At 52.0% G+C, this 14,276-nt stretch overlaps 1 protein-coding gene across 4 annotated transcripts in view; it reads left to right on the forward strand.

The window, feature by feature from the left end:
• Ap3d1 (adaptor related protein complex 3 subunit delta 1) overlaps positions 1 to 14,276 on the forward strand; it is a 35,442-nt gene that overhangs the window by 5,218 nt on the left and 15,948 nt on the right. For 3 of the 4 annotated variants that reach the window (XM_063263422.1, XM_039079008.2, NM_001100719.1), the window contains 8 exon segments: positions 4,325 to 4,420; positions 5,963 to 6,043; positions 6,857 to 6,937; positions 8,894 to 9,001; positions 9,703 to 9,832; positions 13,009 to 13,148; positions 13,233 to 13,306; positions 13,859 to 13,908. In XM_063263422.1, coding sequence (XP_063119492.1) covers positions 4,325 to 4,420; positions 5,963 to 6,043; positions 6,857 to 6,937; positions 8,894 to 9,001; positions 9,703 to 9,832; positions 13,009 to 13,148; positions 13,233 to 13,306; positions 13,859 to 13,908 — 760 coding nt within the window. 4 annotated transcript variants of the gene reach the window in all.

The following is a 14,276-nucleotide window of genomic DNA, read 5'->3' on the forward strand; positions in this document are numbered from 1 at the left end:
ACCTGGACCCATTCTCACCATCAGGTCCTCTAGGGAAGCTGGAAGGGGAAGAGGTGGAGCCAGGGAGACTGCTGCTGTGTGTCTAGGGGAAGAAGGAGCCAGGAACTAAGGATGAGGCTTCTGGATGTTGGGGCAAGCAGGATGGGGTGCTCCCTGGAACCTCAGGACACTAGCCTTGTCACAATTAGACTGTAGCCCAGTGAGGCTCATAAGGCCCCCGCCCTGTGGGGATATGTGCACATGGGCCAGTTCCTGTGTGTCTCTTTACCTGCCACCAATGTGTGCCTGTCTCCCAGAATGTGAGCCCCTGCTTGCCAGCCCTCCTGCCACACCTGCTCACAGGCGTGCTGGTTCCGTCCTCATCCATGCAGGCACTTGAGGTCTTTTCATGTCTTATAACACCCTTGCCAGGTTCACCTAGAGACCCAGGATTTTTGCCCTCAATCGGGAAGTACCAGCTGGGCCATTTGGGTTACTACTTGGCTTCTCCATGTCTGGCTACTGCCTTCTTATCAGCCAGATAAAACAGCCATCTTTCACAAAGCCAGCTGGCATGAGGCTCAAGCTCGTAAGAAGGCCTAGGCAGAATGTTCCACATTAAAGCCAGCTTAAAACTACACAGTGGCAGCCATGTTTGGAAAGGCCAAGGTCTGAGGTGTAGCACAGTCATGAGCAGGCACTGGGCTGTCCAGGGGCTGCCTTGGGCTCCTGAGGAAGTGTGTCTGCCCTGGGTTTTTTGTTGTGTTTTTCCTTTTTCTTCCACTATCTTCTTCCAAGGGATCAAACACAGGGGGTCAGGATTGTTTTTCATTACTTTTAGAGACAGGAACTCAGACTATATAGCCTAGGCTGGCCTTGAACTCAGAGACATCCTCCATGTCTGCCTTTTTTTTTTTTTTTTTTTTTTTTTTCATGTCTGCCTTTTAAGTACTGGAATGAAAGGGATGAACCTGGAACCACAGGAGAGATCAACCCTGCTTCCAAGACAGAGTTCTAGCTCTGTGAGGATGGCCTCAGTGGAAGGAGCATATCATATCATATCATATCTTTTTCTTTTTTTTTAATTGTCTTGGAGTCTGGAGAGATGGCTTATCAGTTAACATTTCTTTCTGCTCTTCTAAAAGACCTGGGTTTGAGTCCTATGACCTAACTCATAACAATCTGTAACTCTGTATATGTCGTGTGTGTGTGTGTGTGTGTGTGTCTGTCTGTCTGTCTGTGTGTGTCTGTATGTCTGTCTGTCTCTCTGTCTGTCCATGTAGAAATCAAAAGACAGCTTGCAGAGTTGGTTCTCAGGAGCATCTTTTTTGTTGTTGTTTTGTATTTGAGATAGGATATCACTATACAGCTTTAGAAATTGCTTTGTGAATCAAGTTGGCCTCAAACTAACTTGGGTTAAAAACAAGTGCTACCATACATAGCTGGAAGCATTAACCTGGCTTCCTTGTACACATGCAGACTGGGAGACTTGTATAGACAGAGCAGGCAGAGGCCTTGGTATCTTATGACAGTTGTGATGAGGAGTGCATGTTTGCACACCATGTAGATGTAATGCCTGCCCGAGGCTAGAATAGGACGTTGGATCCCTCTGTAACGGGAATAAGTCTTTGTGAATGGCTGGGAGTCAGATCCTTGTCCTATGAAAGAGCAGCCTGAACCCTTATCTGCTGAGTGTCTCAACCCCCTCGCTGTTTCTTGAATTGTGATGTTCTTTGCTTTTTTACTTTTGTTTGTTTTTTCTTGTTTTTTGAGACAGGGTTTCTCTGTGTAGCCCTGGTTTCCTGGCCTTGAACTCACAGAAATCCTCCTGCCTCTGCCTCTCAGGTTCTGGGGATAAATCTGTCTACCACACCAGGCTGTTTGCTTTCTTTTTCAAGATAGGGTCTCATTATATGATCTTGGCTTTTCTGGAGTTTAATATGTAGCCTGGGCTGGGTTTGAACTCACCGAGATCTGCCTGCCACTCCCTTCAGAATGTTGGGATTAAGGGTGTGTCTCACTACTCCTGGTTGAAGTGTGAGTTTCTTATTTCTCACCAAATCTGGGAGTCACTGTTTTGAAATAGTTCCCCCTTTGTGTTCTCTGTTCCCTTGGGACTCAGACTGCACAAACCTTAGCACCTGCCCTGAGGCTGTAACAGTTCACTTGGTGAGTTACTTATATCAGAGTCCTCACTGTGTGAGCCCTGGGGTGGGTGGGTGTGCTCCTAGGGGCTGCATGCAGTGGTGTACATGTGGCAGTCAGCTCTTGTATCAGACAGTCCCCACTGTTGCTGATGTGATAATTCATGAGCTCCTAAAGATACTCTGTCCACCTTCATCTTGCTGTTACTGCACTGGGATTGCCCATGTGCTGTTGGGACAAATCAAGTCCTCGGTTTGCAGGAACAGCACTTTACCCACTGAGCTATCTCCCCAGCCTACTCCTCCCACCCTCCTCCCCCTTAATATGGATATTTTGAGTCAAGACTTTGCTGTCCTGGAACTGACCATATAACACAGGCTGGTCTTGAACTTGAGGTGATCTTCCTTCCTCAGCCTCCTGTGCTGTGATTACAGGTGTGCCTACCAGACTTGGTTGATGTGTCACTTCGGGTTGTGTTTTGGACAGCAGTGTTTCCCTCCTGAAAACCAGGGGGATATTGCAGGGACTTCAAGCATCCAGCTCCTGGGTCCTGCTTTGACCCATGGTGAGTTTTGGGCAGGCACTTGATTATTTCTTGAAGCCTGACCCCATGTCCAGCTGAGAGTCCACCCTTTCCACAAAAGTCTGGCCTGAAGTTCACTCTCTTTCCAAATATTAACAGCCTGGCATCTTTGAAAAGAGATAAAGTCATTCCTGAGGATCCCTGGGTGGCATTTAACTACTTGAGACAGATTGTGGTGACATCTGACATTTGTTCCATTGGACTCAATCTAGATCGTAAAATATTCAGGAAAGTACTCTGATAAGCCAAGCTTGGTGGCCCATGCCTGTTATTCCATGGGGGGGGGGGGATGAGTTCAAGACCAGCCCAATTGCATGGTGGTCTGGGTTACGTGAGACCCTGTCTTAAAACAAAAAAAACCCAAAGACCAAGAAAAAGCAAACAAAAGCCTCTTGTCGCTCTTGCTCTTGATCTCGTTCTTCCCCTCTTCCCTTTTGCCTCTACTCTCCCTATTTCCCTCCCCCCTTCAATCCAAGTGCTCACGGCCGTCCTCTACTCCTCTTCTACTCTTCTCTGATTAAACCTTTCCAGGTCAGGGGGGAAAAACCTCTTGTCAACCGGGTGCTTAACAGCTGTAGCTTTCTTGTGACCCAGTGCTAGAGACAGCCCTGGGCCTCAGTGGTTCCACAAGTAACCTATCGGGTCCGCTTCACAGGGATTGGGATGGAGCCTGATATCTAACACTTGCCTGGGGAGGACTCTGAGGTGTGACACCTCCAGAGTATGTCAGCTGTGGGTAAGCTCTAGGCTGTATTTGAGGAACACTTGCTGTCATAGTCTAGTGGTAGCTACCTGTTTTACTGTCAAGACAAGACAAGAGCCAGGTTCCTCACTCTTCACGCAGCACCTGGCCCATGGGAGCTGACGTGTTGAGGGAGGGAGTCATTCCATGCCCTGATATGGACATATCTCAACACGTCCCCTGCTCATGCTATCCTGGAGCTTGGTTTGACTCCATTTGTGCTTGTCCTGGGAGTGGGGTAGGAGAGATTCCCTGGGCCCACATCTGCTCTTCTCCGGATTTGTGCCTCAGTTCTTCTGGATCGACCTGTCTGGCCCAGGAAGTTGCTTAGTAGATTTGCTGAGATTGTGTGGGGCTGGCAAGGCCATTCAAAGCAGCCTATGGGAGGGAGGGACGGAGGGAAGGAGGGAAGGAAGGAAAGCAGATTCAGTGGGCTCTGCAGCATGGGTAGACCAGATGAAAGGCATCAGGCCGTACAGTGGAATGTCATGTGACTGACACTACTGCTTGGGTCCAAAATAGTTCACTTTCACCTAGTTAAAGGCTGTCACCTAGAGCAGTCACAGTGGCCCCTCTCAGTTCCACATGTCCACTTCCCACCTCTAGAGTCTCCTGATATGGAGAATAGATGCCCATTTGGGCTTTGAGACACAGCTCAGGAGAGTGTGCTTGCCTGGCTGCACCAACCCCGGTTTATGTCCCCATGCTGCAGAGAGAAGGAAGAGAAAGACGCCAGATCTCTGTACATCCAGGCAGGCTGGAGCCGTCCATCCTCCCCCACCCCACCCCCACCCCCAGCACCTGCTGACAGCCAGCAGCCAGCAGCCAGGCCACACCGATTGACTCTTGCACTTCACACTGCTGTCTCCACTCAGGCCAAGTACATCTCCCAGTGCATTGACGAGATCAAGCAGGAACTCAAGCAGGACAACATTGCTGTGAAGGCCAACGCTGTCTGCAAGCTCACCTACGTGAGTGCCTCCCCTGTCGCCTCGCCTGCCTGCCTGCCTGTCTTTATGTATCCATCAGACATTGCTGCTGTGTGCAGTACCAGGTTCATGCAGAGGCCTGCCTGATGCTTCTGTTGCGGCCACAGGCTGGGCCTGTGGTGAGGTGCTGGGCATCCTAGTGGGGAACCTCAGGCTCTGAACTGTCCTTTTCGGCTGCAGGCGTATGTGACTGTGATTGCCCTCTGCCTCCATTCATTCCTCCTTAGATTGGGAGGTGACCTACCTTGCTGGGTTCTCAGTGCTGGAGTATGCCACAAGGGTGGCACGGGATCCTAACCTCTCTTTCACAGGAAAACCTGCCCCCTTATCTTTGGGACAGGGTTTTTCTGTGTGGTCCTGGCTGTCCTGAAAATCACTCTGTAGACAGACTGGCCTTAAACTCAGAGAGTCACCTGCCTCTGCCTCCCGAGGGCTGTGACTAGTAGACATGAGTCACCATGCCAGCTCTTTTAACTTTTTATGTCACACCAGCTCTTTCTTTCTTTGGCATGTATGCAAGTATGCCATGGTGCTTGTATGAAGGATAGCGCTCAAGGCCTGGTTCTTTCCGTTAGTCAAGTGGCAGGACCTGAACTCAGTCCATTAGGCTTGGCAGTAGGTGCCTTTACCTGCTGAGCCCTTTTGCTTTTTAAACAGCGCCTCCATTGAATTCAGAGCCGGGTACCCTTGAGACAAGTGCTCTACCAGGTTTCTATACCTCACCTCTTCATAATTCACACTGTTTTCTTTTTTTCTTCGTGGTTTTTGACCCAGGGTTTTCTCTGTGTAGCTCCAGCTGTCTTGGAACTCACTCTGTAGACTAGGCTGGCCTTAAACTCACAGAGATCCTCCTGCCTCTGCCTCCCAAGTGCTGGGATTAAAGATGTGCATTATTATGCCTGGATATTTATTTAATTTTTTAAAAGGTCTGTTTTACGCATATTGCTATTTTGCCTGAGTGACCTGTAGCGTGTGTGACCTCAGTTGGTTTGAGGACCTCAGTCCTCCTACCTTAGGTCCTTAAGCACTCAGATCATAGACAAGCATAACTGTGTGCCATGATGTTGGACATCATACAGTAGCACCATGCTCTCCCTTGTGAATGTTCGTCTTCTAGTGTTCTGGGAACTTGTTCCCTTAGGTTTAGATAGTCCATATTCTTTTCCTTGCTAATATTTAAAGTGCTAGATAGGAAACCCAGTCTCTCACACTTGCCTAGCAGAACTCTCCTTCTGAACCTCGCCCCCAGCCCCTCACTGAGGGATGCTAGGCCGGGCTTCACCCCTGAGGAGCGTGCGCTCGCGCTCCCCCCCCCCCCCCCTTGAAGCACCTCCAGCTTTGTCAGAGCTGTTTGTTGAAAAGAGATTATAAAAGTCCCCAGGGGTTTGTGATGGATGAAGTTTATGTGTTCAGAGTGAATGTATCTTATTCTTCCACATGTGGTGGGAATGCACTGTTGTGGTTGCAACCTTTGCCCCAGTGTCTGCTGAGCACTCATCACCTTCACCATCCTCCCTTTCACAGTTACAGATGCTCGGGTACGACATCAGCTGGGCTGCCTTCAACATCATTGAAGTCATGAGTGCCTCCAAGTTCACATTCAAGGTGAGGACCTAGGGTGCACAGCAGGCAGCTGTGCTATATGTCAGGTCCCCAAGGGAAGAGGGATCCTCCAGCATGGGAGCATCCTTGAGGGAGTGTCCTCTGGCTAGAGGTCTTGCTCTTGAGGTGTGAGACCTGTCCTTGCCTGCCAAGTGTTGCGATTAAAGGCGTGTGCTACCCCACATGGCTTAACACTGGTTTGTCTGGGTGACTGTTGTTTTTAGTCTTCCCGTGCTGTGGGCTGGCTTCACACCCTCCCGCAGGTGAGACTGGTCCTGAATTGAACGCCAGTCTTCTACCTCTGCCTCTCGGTTGCTGCAGTAACAGGCTGCACCACCGTGCCAGCAATGGCGGTGTTTGATTGGAGCATTACTGGCTAAGACTGATCAGCATTGCTGTCCCAAGGGCTCTGATAACCTGGTTGTGGGGTTGTTGTCATGACTGGTCATTTCCCAGCCTCTGGTTGACAAAGATGGGCACACTGACCCTTTAGGCGTTTCCCCGTACCTGTCTTACTCCATGTATGTGTGCTGTAACGCTGGCTGAAAGCATCCAGCCCCTAAGCAAGCCGCTCAAGGGAGGGAATGGTACATCAGTGGTCCCAGGGTGCTGCCTCCATGCACATGAGTGTACTGTGGTGAAGCTAGAACTGTCTGCCCTTCTGGGAGGGGTTAGGGGAAGGTGCCTCAAAGCCCTGTGTCCCAGTGCTCAGCAGGAGACCCAGGCGCACTAGTGCTGTCTCCAGGTGTTTGTTGGGTGCTCCTGGTGGGGCTTTAGGGAGCTCTGGTTCTGACACTGTGACTGTTAACTCTGCAGCGTGTCGGCTACCTTGCAGCCTCTCAGTGCTTCCATGAAGGTACTGACGTCATCATGCTGACCACTAACCAGATCCGAAAGGTAGGCACTGCTGTTTTCCTGCCATTTGAGTGAGCCACAGAAGATGAGGGGAGGTCCCCACCTGCCTGTGGTGGCTTTTCACAGCTGTGCCACACTCATGTTCCCTATGTCTCAGTAGAGCAAAGCATGGGCCTTCACACTCTTGAGGGCTTCAGGCTGCAGAACATGCCCCTCCTCCCTTCCCTGTCCACACTGGGTTCCTGCCCAGCTGCTGGCTCCCAGTCCTCTAGATGGTCAGTGAGGGAGTGTGAGGGAGGGAGTGTGTGTGTGTGAGTGTGAGGGAGTTGAATGTGAAGGAGTTGTGAAGGAAGGAGGGAGTGTGAGTGTAAGGGAGTTGTGAGGGAGGGAGGAAGTAAGTGTGTGAGGGAGGGAGTGTGTGAGTGTGTGAGGGAGGGAGTGTGTGAGTGTGAGGGAGTGAATGGTTGAGTCCTCCTTGACACCATCCTGCTTCTGGCTACTTTGTGCTGAAGACCGCAGGGTGTTGGTTGCCCTTTTCTGTTTCAGCCCCTTATAATTCCTGCCATAGAGTGCACCCCTGTGTTCTCAAATGCTGGAGCAAGGACAGGACTCCCTCAGTGTGAGCTGGTGGGTGTGTTGTAGGCAGCTGTCAGGTGGACGAGGGATGAATATGGAGCCACAGTAGCATAGTTCCAATCATGGTGCTGATGAGGACAGAGCCTGGCTGAAGGCAAGGGTGAGCTGGGAGGTGCAGGGCTGAGTGGTGCCGTGCTGCAAGCCATATGGGCAGTGTGTCTGGGTTATAATGGTCAGGCAGGAGGCCTGGGTGAGCCATTTGCTACTTGGAGGAACAGATACCTGAGCTGGCCAGGCCTTTGAGGAGAGCAGGGTCTGAGTGATTAGTGCCCTCTAAGGGAGCTCCTGGGTGCTCCTGAGTGCATGAGCCTTGTGAGAAGAAGCTGGACCTGAGTGGCCAGGCTCTGAGAGGACTGGGTATATGGGCTCTAGGAGGAAGGGGAATGGGCTGCCAAGGTGAGCAGGTTGGATCAAGGCTGAGAGTCTAGAACAGCATCTCACTGTCTGTCTGCCTGCAGTGTGTGAGGCTGTGGGTCAGGCCTTCTTGTCTAAGACACAGGGGCTCAGCTCCATAAGAGAAGGTGTCCTACCACCGAGGTCAGCAGTAACTTGCTGGTGTCCTGGTTGGGACCTGGTGTATGTGCAGCTGAGACCTGTGTCCACACAGCAGGGCGCATGTCCGGGCCTTTGCAGCCACTGTGTAGTCTAGAACAGCCTGGGACTTGGGCATGGGGTTCTCAAGGCCAAGCTCCAGGCCATCTTGTCATCTCTGTGTTCCCGATGAGCTTTCCTACTGGGGGTTTGGGGGAGGTGCTTTCACTGATTCCACTACTTTCCTTTCTGTCCCTTGGGAGGTGACACTGAGGGTAAAGTGCTGATCATAGCTTCCGATGCTGTTTGAGCCCGGGGAAAGGCCCTAAAGTTCACAACGTTCTGTTACTAATCATGAGGCCGGCACTCTGAGCATGCCCCATGTACAACATAACTGAGGTGCATCTTCTAGCAACAGGCACACTGCCTTAGAGTGGGGAGTCAGGGCACTGGGAAGAAGTTGCCTCAGGCTATATGCATTAGAAGGATGGACTTAGTAATGGCCCAGAGCATCTCAGATCAGAACAGCCAGAGGACTGTTCCTGGTATCGTGGGGGAGTTGCTGACTACAGAAGGTTCCTATAGCATTGCCAGGAACCAGGAAGTTCTTGTCCAGGAGTTATGACTTGCAAAGTAGCCTCTGTCCCCAAGGAGCCCAGAGACCTGGTGGCTTCCACACAGAGTTTTCTATGTTCTTTGCCTCTGTCCTGTGTTCAAGTTTCTGAAGACAGTAGAGGAGCTGTGAGAAGCTCCCTTGTGCTGGGCTACCGATATACAGATAGTTCCAAGTTCCAAGAGATTGCCACTGACCCTCCTGTTGTCCCTTTGTAGGACCTGAGCAGCCCTAGCCAGTACGACACTGGAGTGGCACTGACTGGTCTGTCCTGTTTTGTCACCCCAGATCTTGCCAGAGACCTGGCAAATGACATCATGACCCTGGTGAGTTTATGTGTGTCTATACCACTGTTTACCTTCATCCAGTGATGCCCAGAGCCCAGTATTGAGCCCTTGCTCTGAGGAGACAGAAAGGGCCTCAGAGTGGCTGCTCTGCAGCTCTGGCAGATGGGACAGCAGAAGTTAGCCTTGCTTTCTCCTGGGTCTTCTCTGGATCCTACCTGGTGGTCTAAAAGTTCAGTACCACAAGGGGGCAGAGCCCACTTTCACCGTCCAGATCTAGCAGATACCTGTTGTTAAAAGAGCTCCACTGGGACCCCTCCATGCCCATCCACCCCTTTATGGTGGCTGTAGCTGGTGTGACAGATTGCCTGGTCACAGTAGACATAGCTTGTGATGCTTCCCAGATAGTTGCCAGCCCTGTAGACTAGAAAACATGGAGGGTCTGCATGGAGCGCCCCCTGTAGCCTGATGAGCTAAAATAACCCCACCCCACCACCACTACCAAGGCCAGTACAGAGAGTGTCCTGGAGGAGGCTTGAGTGAGGGCAGCCTGAGAACAGGGCCACACCTTATAACCAGATCACCTTTCATGGTGACTGCATCCTCCTGCAGGCCTAGCGCCTCTTAAGGCATGCAGATACAGAGGGCAGGGGCAGGGCCTGCTCTGGGTGAGTTGGAGTAAGATGTGGAAGAGTTAGGGGTGCTGGTCAGGTGAGTCACCAGCCACTCTTCTGTCCCCACAGATGTCTCACACGAAGCCATACATCAGGAAGAAGGCAGTGCTGATCATGTACAAAGTGTTCCTCAAGTACCCTGAGTCACTGCGTCCTGCCTTTCCCCGGCTTAAGGAGAAGCTGGAGGACCCAGACCCAGGTTGGTGACAGGAAGCTCTGCCCAGCCAGCTCCTGAGGGGGTTGGGAGGATGGGGGATGGTGGGAAGGTGGCCATGGGTCCCTGCTGCAAATCTCCTTTGATCGGTGCTGGTGATGGCCTCACAGCCACAAACCATAGTACACCGTAGTACGCCGACTTAGTTGAGGCTCCCCGTGGCCCACAGACTCCTTGCCTGATAGGTCCAGCGCAGCCGGACTACTGAAGGCAGTGGGCCCTAGGGCCCCTGGAGCAGTGCAGCTGTGGCAAAGTGAGCAGCAGTCTTGCCATCTTCCACCTCTGCAGACTTGACTGGGCAGGATAGGGCACTGTAGACCTTAATCTATCCAGCCCAGAAGCCTTGAGGGACTGCAGGGGAGCATATGAATGGGGGGGGGGCTGCAGGGGAGCATATGTCAGTTTGATTAAAGCCGTTAGATTTGAGCACATAAGCACCTCCTGTGATACACACAGGTAGATTGATGACTATGTCCCTCCTCATGGGCCTGTGCTGCTCTGTGCTCTGGAAGCAACATCCTGAGATGGGCTGTAGCACATCTGTATCCCACTCTCTTGGGCTGTGTGTGAGGCAGAGAAGTGGGAGGAGATGAGTAAGGGGCCAGAAACACCCAGGCCTCCAGAGAGGAGCACACGTTCCAGTGGAACAAGTCCTGTGGCCTGGGACCACATGTCACAGCGGCCACACAGCCCAGCAGCATAGGCCCTTGGAGGCAGAGCATGCAATCAGATGCGTGAGATCGAGGTACAAGGGACCCACCTTGAATTTTATTAAAGGGGCACATGAGTGTGCAGGTCCTGGGTGTGTTCAGAGTAAGAGACTCATCCTCAAAACCTCACGTTTCCCAACCTGCCAGGTTCCTCCTGGCCTCTTGAGGAAGACATGAGGTCCAGAGCAGCATATGGCTTAGGGGAAGCACTGCTCCTCAGTGGGTCAGACGTTTAGTTAAATGTTTCCAGCCCAGAAGGTGACAGGGCTCCAGTGGTCCTGGTGACTCCCTCTACCTCAGGTGTTTGGAACAATCTTGCAGAAGAACTGTTAGGAGGATGTCCCGGGCTGTAGACTGAGACCTTGTCACAGGTAAAAAGTGGGAAAGTAGTGGCTACACTCAGGTGAAAAAAACGTCCACCTGGCATGTACAGAAGCCTGGATCCGTCCACAGCACCATATAGAGCGGGCATGGCAGCACTTGCCTGGCAGTGGAGCAGGAAGTCAGGCATTCAAGGCCAGCCTGGCTCCATGTGACCCTGCCTCAGAAAAAGTAAGCAGTGACTGAGGCTGGGCGTGGCAGCGCCCTTTTATTGTGGAGGTGGGGCTCTTCACCGCCCTGTATAGTTGCTGTGCTGGCCAGGAGTGCTCCTCCCATCTTTGGGAAGCAGATCTTGCTGGGGCTTCACTAGATAGGACAGATTTGACAACTGGTAAGCATTGGCCACTTGGTCTTCCCCGTGTCCAGCTCCTTCCTCTATACCTTGGGCGGTCTTTTTGGTGTCAACCTGAGCCGAAGGCATAGAGAACAGTGCTGTCACCTTGGAAGCCTCCTTGCAATGGAGGCTAAGGCATTCCAGCATGGTTGGTATCAGTTTGTGCTTCTGTGAGCAAATGAGTGCTTCGGTAGGGTAGTGGTTAGCCCGGGGCTGTGTTACCCTTTCTGGGAGAGAACAGGTGTGATCCATGTCCAGTCTGTCCTTCCCACACAGGGTAGCAGTGACAGAACAAAGAAGCAATCCCAGTCAGTAGTGACCATGCACAGAAATACTGCAAGAATGGTTTTGTTTTATCCCAGGCATGGGATGTGGGGCTGCTTCAGATTGTCCGCAGCAGCTGACTATAATTTGCCTCGTGCTCTAGCAGAGGCGTGGTTTTGCCAGCTGCAAACAGTTTCTGAGATTGCGTGACCTTTGGAATTCTGGGGACTTTTCAGAGGCTGTATAAATGCTAGGGTCTTAGGGTTGTACTGCTGTGAACAGACACCATGACCAAGGCAACTCTTATAAAGACAACATTTGATTGGGGCTGACTATAGGTTCAGAGGTTCAGTGCAGGTCATCAAGGCCGGAGCACGGCAGCCTCCAGGCAGGTGTGCCGCAGTTCTCCGTCTCCTGCTGAGAGTTCTACATCTGAAGGCTGATGGCTTCCAGGCAACCAAGATGAGAGTCTTAAAGCCCACACCCACAGTGACACACCTACTCCAACAGGGCCACATCTTAGGCCCCAAGAGGAGGGGTGGGTTGTTGGTTGGTTATTACTGGTCTCCTTTTGTTATAAAGAAGAAAAAAATTAGATATCCTGATGGCGATTATCAAACTTGTTCCAAGGAGCGCCATGTCCCTAGTCAGGAGGAAGTAGACTAACGATGACTATGTTCCCCTTTCCCTCTCAGTTTGTCTCTCCTATCTAGTGTTAGGGGTGGAAAGAGGGTGGAGAAAGGGAGAAGGAGGAACAGCCCACAGAGCAGCAAATGCCGCCCACACTCAGGTCTGCCTTAAGAGGCTGAGAGGTCATTGGAGCTGCTCACACGAGCATGGGCAACCTAAGGATGCCTACGCCAGAAAGAAGTCTCCTCCCACATCAGCACCCAATCTCAGGAAACCATTGCCTTGGTCATGGTGACCATCATCAGAGAGCTACAGCTGGTCAGAGCACAGGTTTAGTTCTTAGCACCCGCGTGGTGGCTCGAAGCCATTCACAACTCCAGTTCCAGGGGGGCTGACGCCCTTTTCTGGCCTCCAGGCTCTGCACGCATGTGGTACACAGGTGCAAATGCCAGGAAATGCTCGCAAAAATAAACCTTATTTAAAGTGGCAGGATATAAAAAAAGCAGGAGCGGTGTTTCCTCAGCTCCCCTCTGTTCAGAGCAGTCCAGGAACTGTCTACTGTGCCACATGCCTGGGGTTCTAGCCTGCCATGTGAGTGGTGACAATCTTCTGTGTGTCCTTACACTTCCACAGCCCTACACTGCATGCTCTCGTCCAGGGTATAGGCCCTGTAGATAGGGCAGGAAGCTCCTTTGCTGGGAGAGAGATGTCCTGCTCTGTGGGTGTCATTGTTACTGATGGGGACAGTCCCTGTAAACGGGGATGCCCCTGTTGGTGGAGATAGCACCTTGGTAGTAGAGTGTCCCGCTCTTTGTTGATGTGGACCCTCTCTTGGTCCTCAGGGGTGCAGTCTGCAGCTGTCAATGTCATCTGTGAGCTAGCGCGCCGAAACCCTAAAAACTACCTGTCTCTGGCTCCACTGTTTTTTAAGCTCATGACATCCTCTACCAACAACTGGGTCCTCATCAAGATCATCAAACTGGTAAGTGCTGAAGGATGGGGTGTGTGCTGGGCTGGGCGCATGGTCTATGGGCATCCTGCTGACCTGAGTACCCCGTCCCTGCAGTTCGGTGCCCTGACTCCCCTGGAGCCCAGGCTGGGCAAGAAGCTGATCGAGCCTCTCACCAACCTCATTCACAGGTAGCTACTCCTTGGCTGTCTCCCCTGGGCAGGGGCATTGGCGGCACTCTGACACCCCTGTCCACCATGCCCTCCTGTCTCACTGACTAAGGCTACCCTATTTAGTCTGTTTCATTTTTTTGAGGCACATTTGGCTTTGTAGCGCAGGCTTGCCTGGAATTCATCAAAAAGCCCTGGGAGCTGGGATTTTACGTGTGCACCACTACACTCAGTTGAGTCAGCTTTGAGCTGTACTCACACCGAGCCCTGCATTCATGGAGTCCTCTATATCCTGGGGCCTCAGAGCTGTGCCATGTCCATCTGAACTGATCCTCTGGAAGAGGGGAGGCACAGGAGGAGCTGTGGGCCATCCTGGCACACACAGGGACAGGGTTGGGGATGGGAGAGGTCAGTGTTGGGCTGCACTCCCTGCCTGAGAGGAGCCACAGTAATGATTATGGTGTCGCTGGGCTTTAGAAGGGTGTCAGTGGTACCGTTCCTATGGAGCCCTGCAGTGTGGCCTTGTCTATATGTCACACTTGGACTGGGTCCTCATTTCTTCCTTTCTCTCAGCACCTCTGCCATGTCCCTGCTGTACGAGTGTGTGAACACCGTGATTGCTGGTGAGTGCACTGGCTGCCCTGCTGGGAGGGCGCCTGCCTTGACACTCCTCTTTGGCTGCTGTCAGCCACAGGAAGAGCAGGTGGGGCTTCTGGACCCCTTCCTGGGAGTGAGCTCATTCCGTATCCCAGCTATAGCCTATGGCATGTGGTCTCCAGCTTACTCTGCCCAGCATAGGTCTTTACCCCAGATCCCAGAGAGGAGTAGGAGCTGTGTAATCCTGTCTTGGTTTAAGAACCACTCCTCTGGGGGTTGGGGATTTAGCTTAGTGGTAGAGCGCTTGCCTAGGAAGCGCAAGGCCCTGGGTTCGGTCCCCAGCTCCGGGAAAAAAAAAAAAAAAAAAAAAAGAACCACTCCTCTGGGGTTGGGG

The sequence above is a fragment of the Rattus norvegicus genome, chromosome 7, assembly GCF_036323735.1.
Source record: "Rattus norvegicus strain BN/NHsdMcwi chromosome 7, GRCr8, whole genome shotgun sequence".
Classification (NCBI taxonomy): domain Eukaryota; kingdom Metazoa; phylum Chordata; class Mammalia; order Rodentia; family Muridae; genus Rattus; species Rattus norvegicus.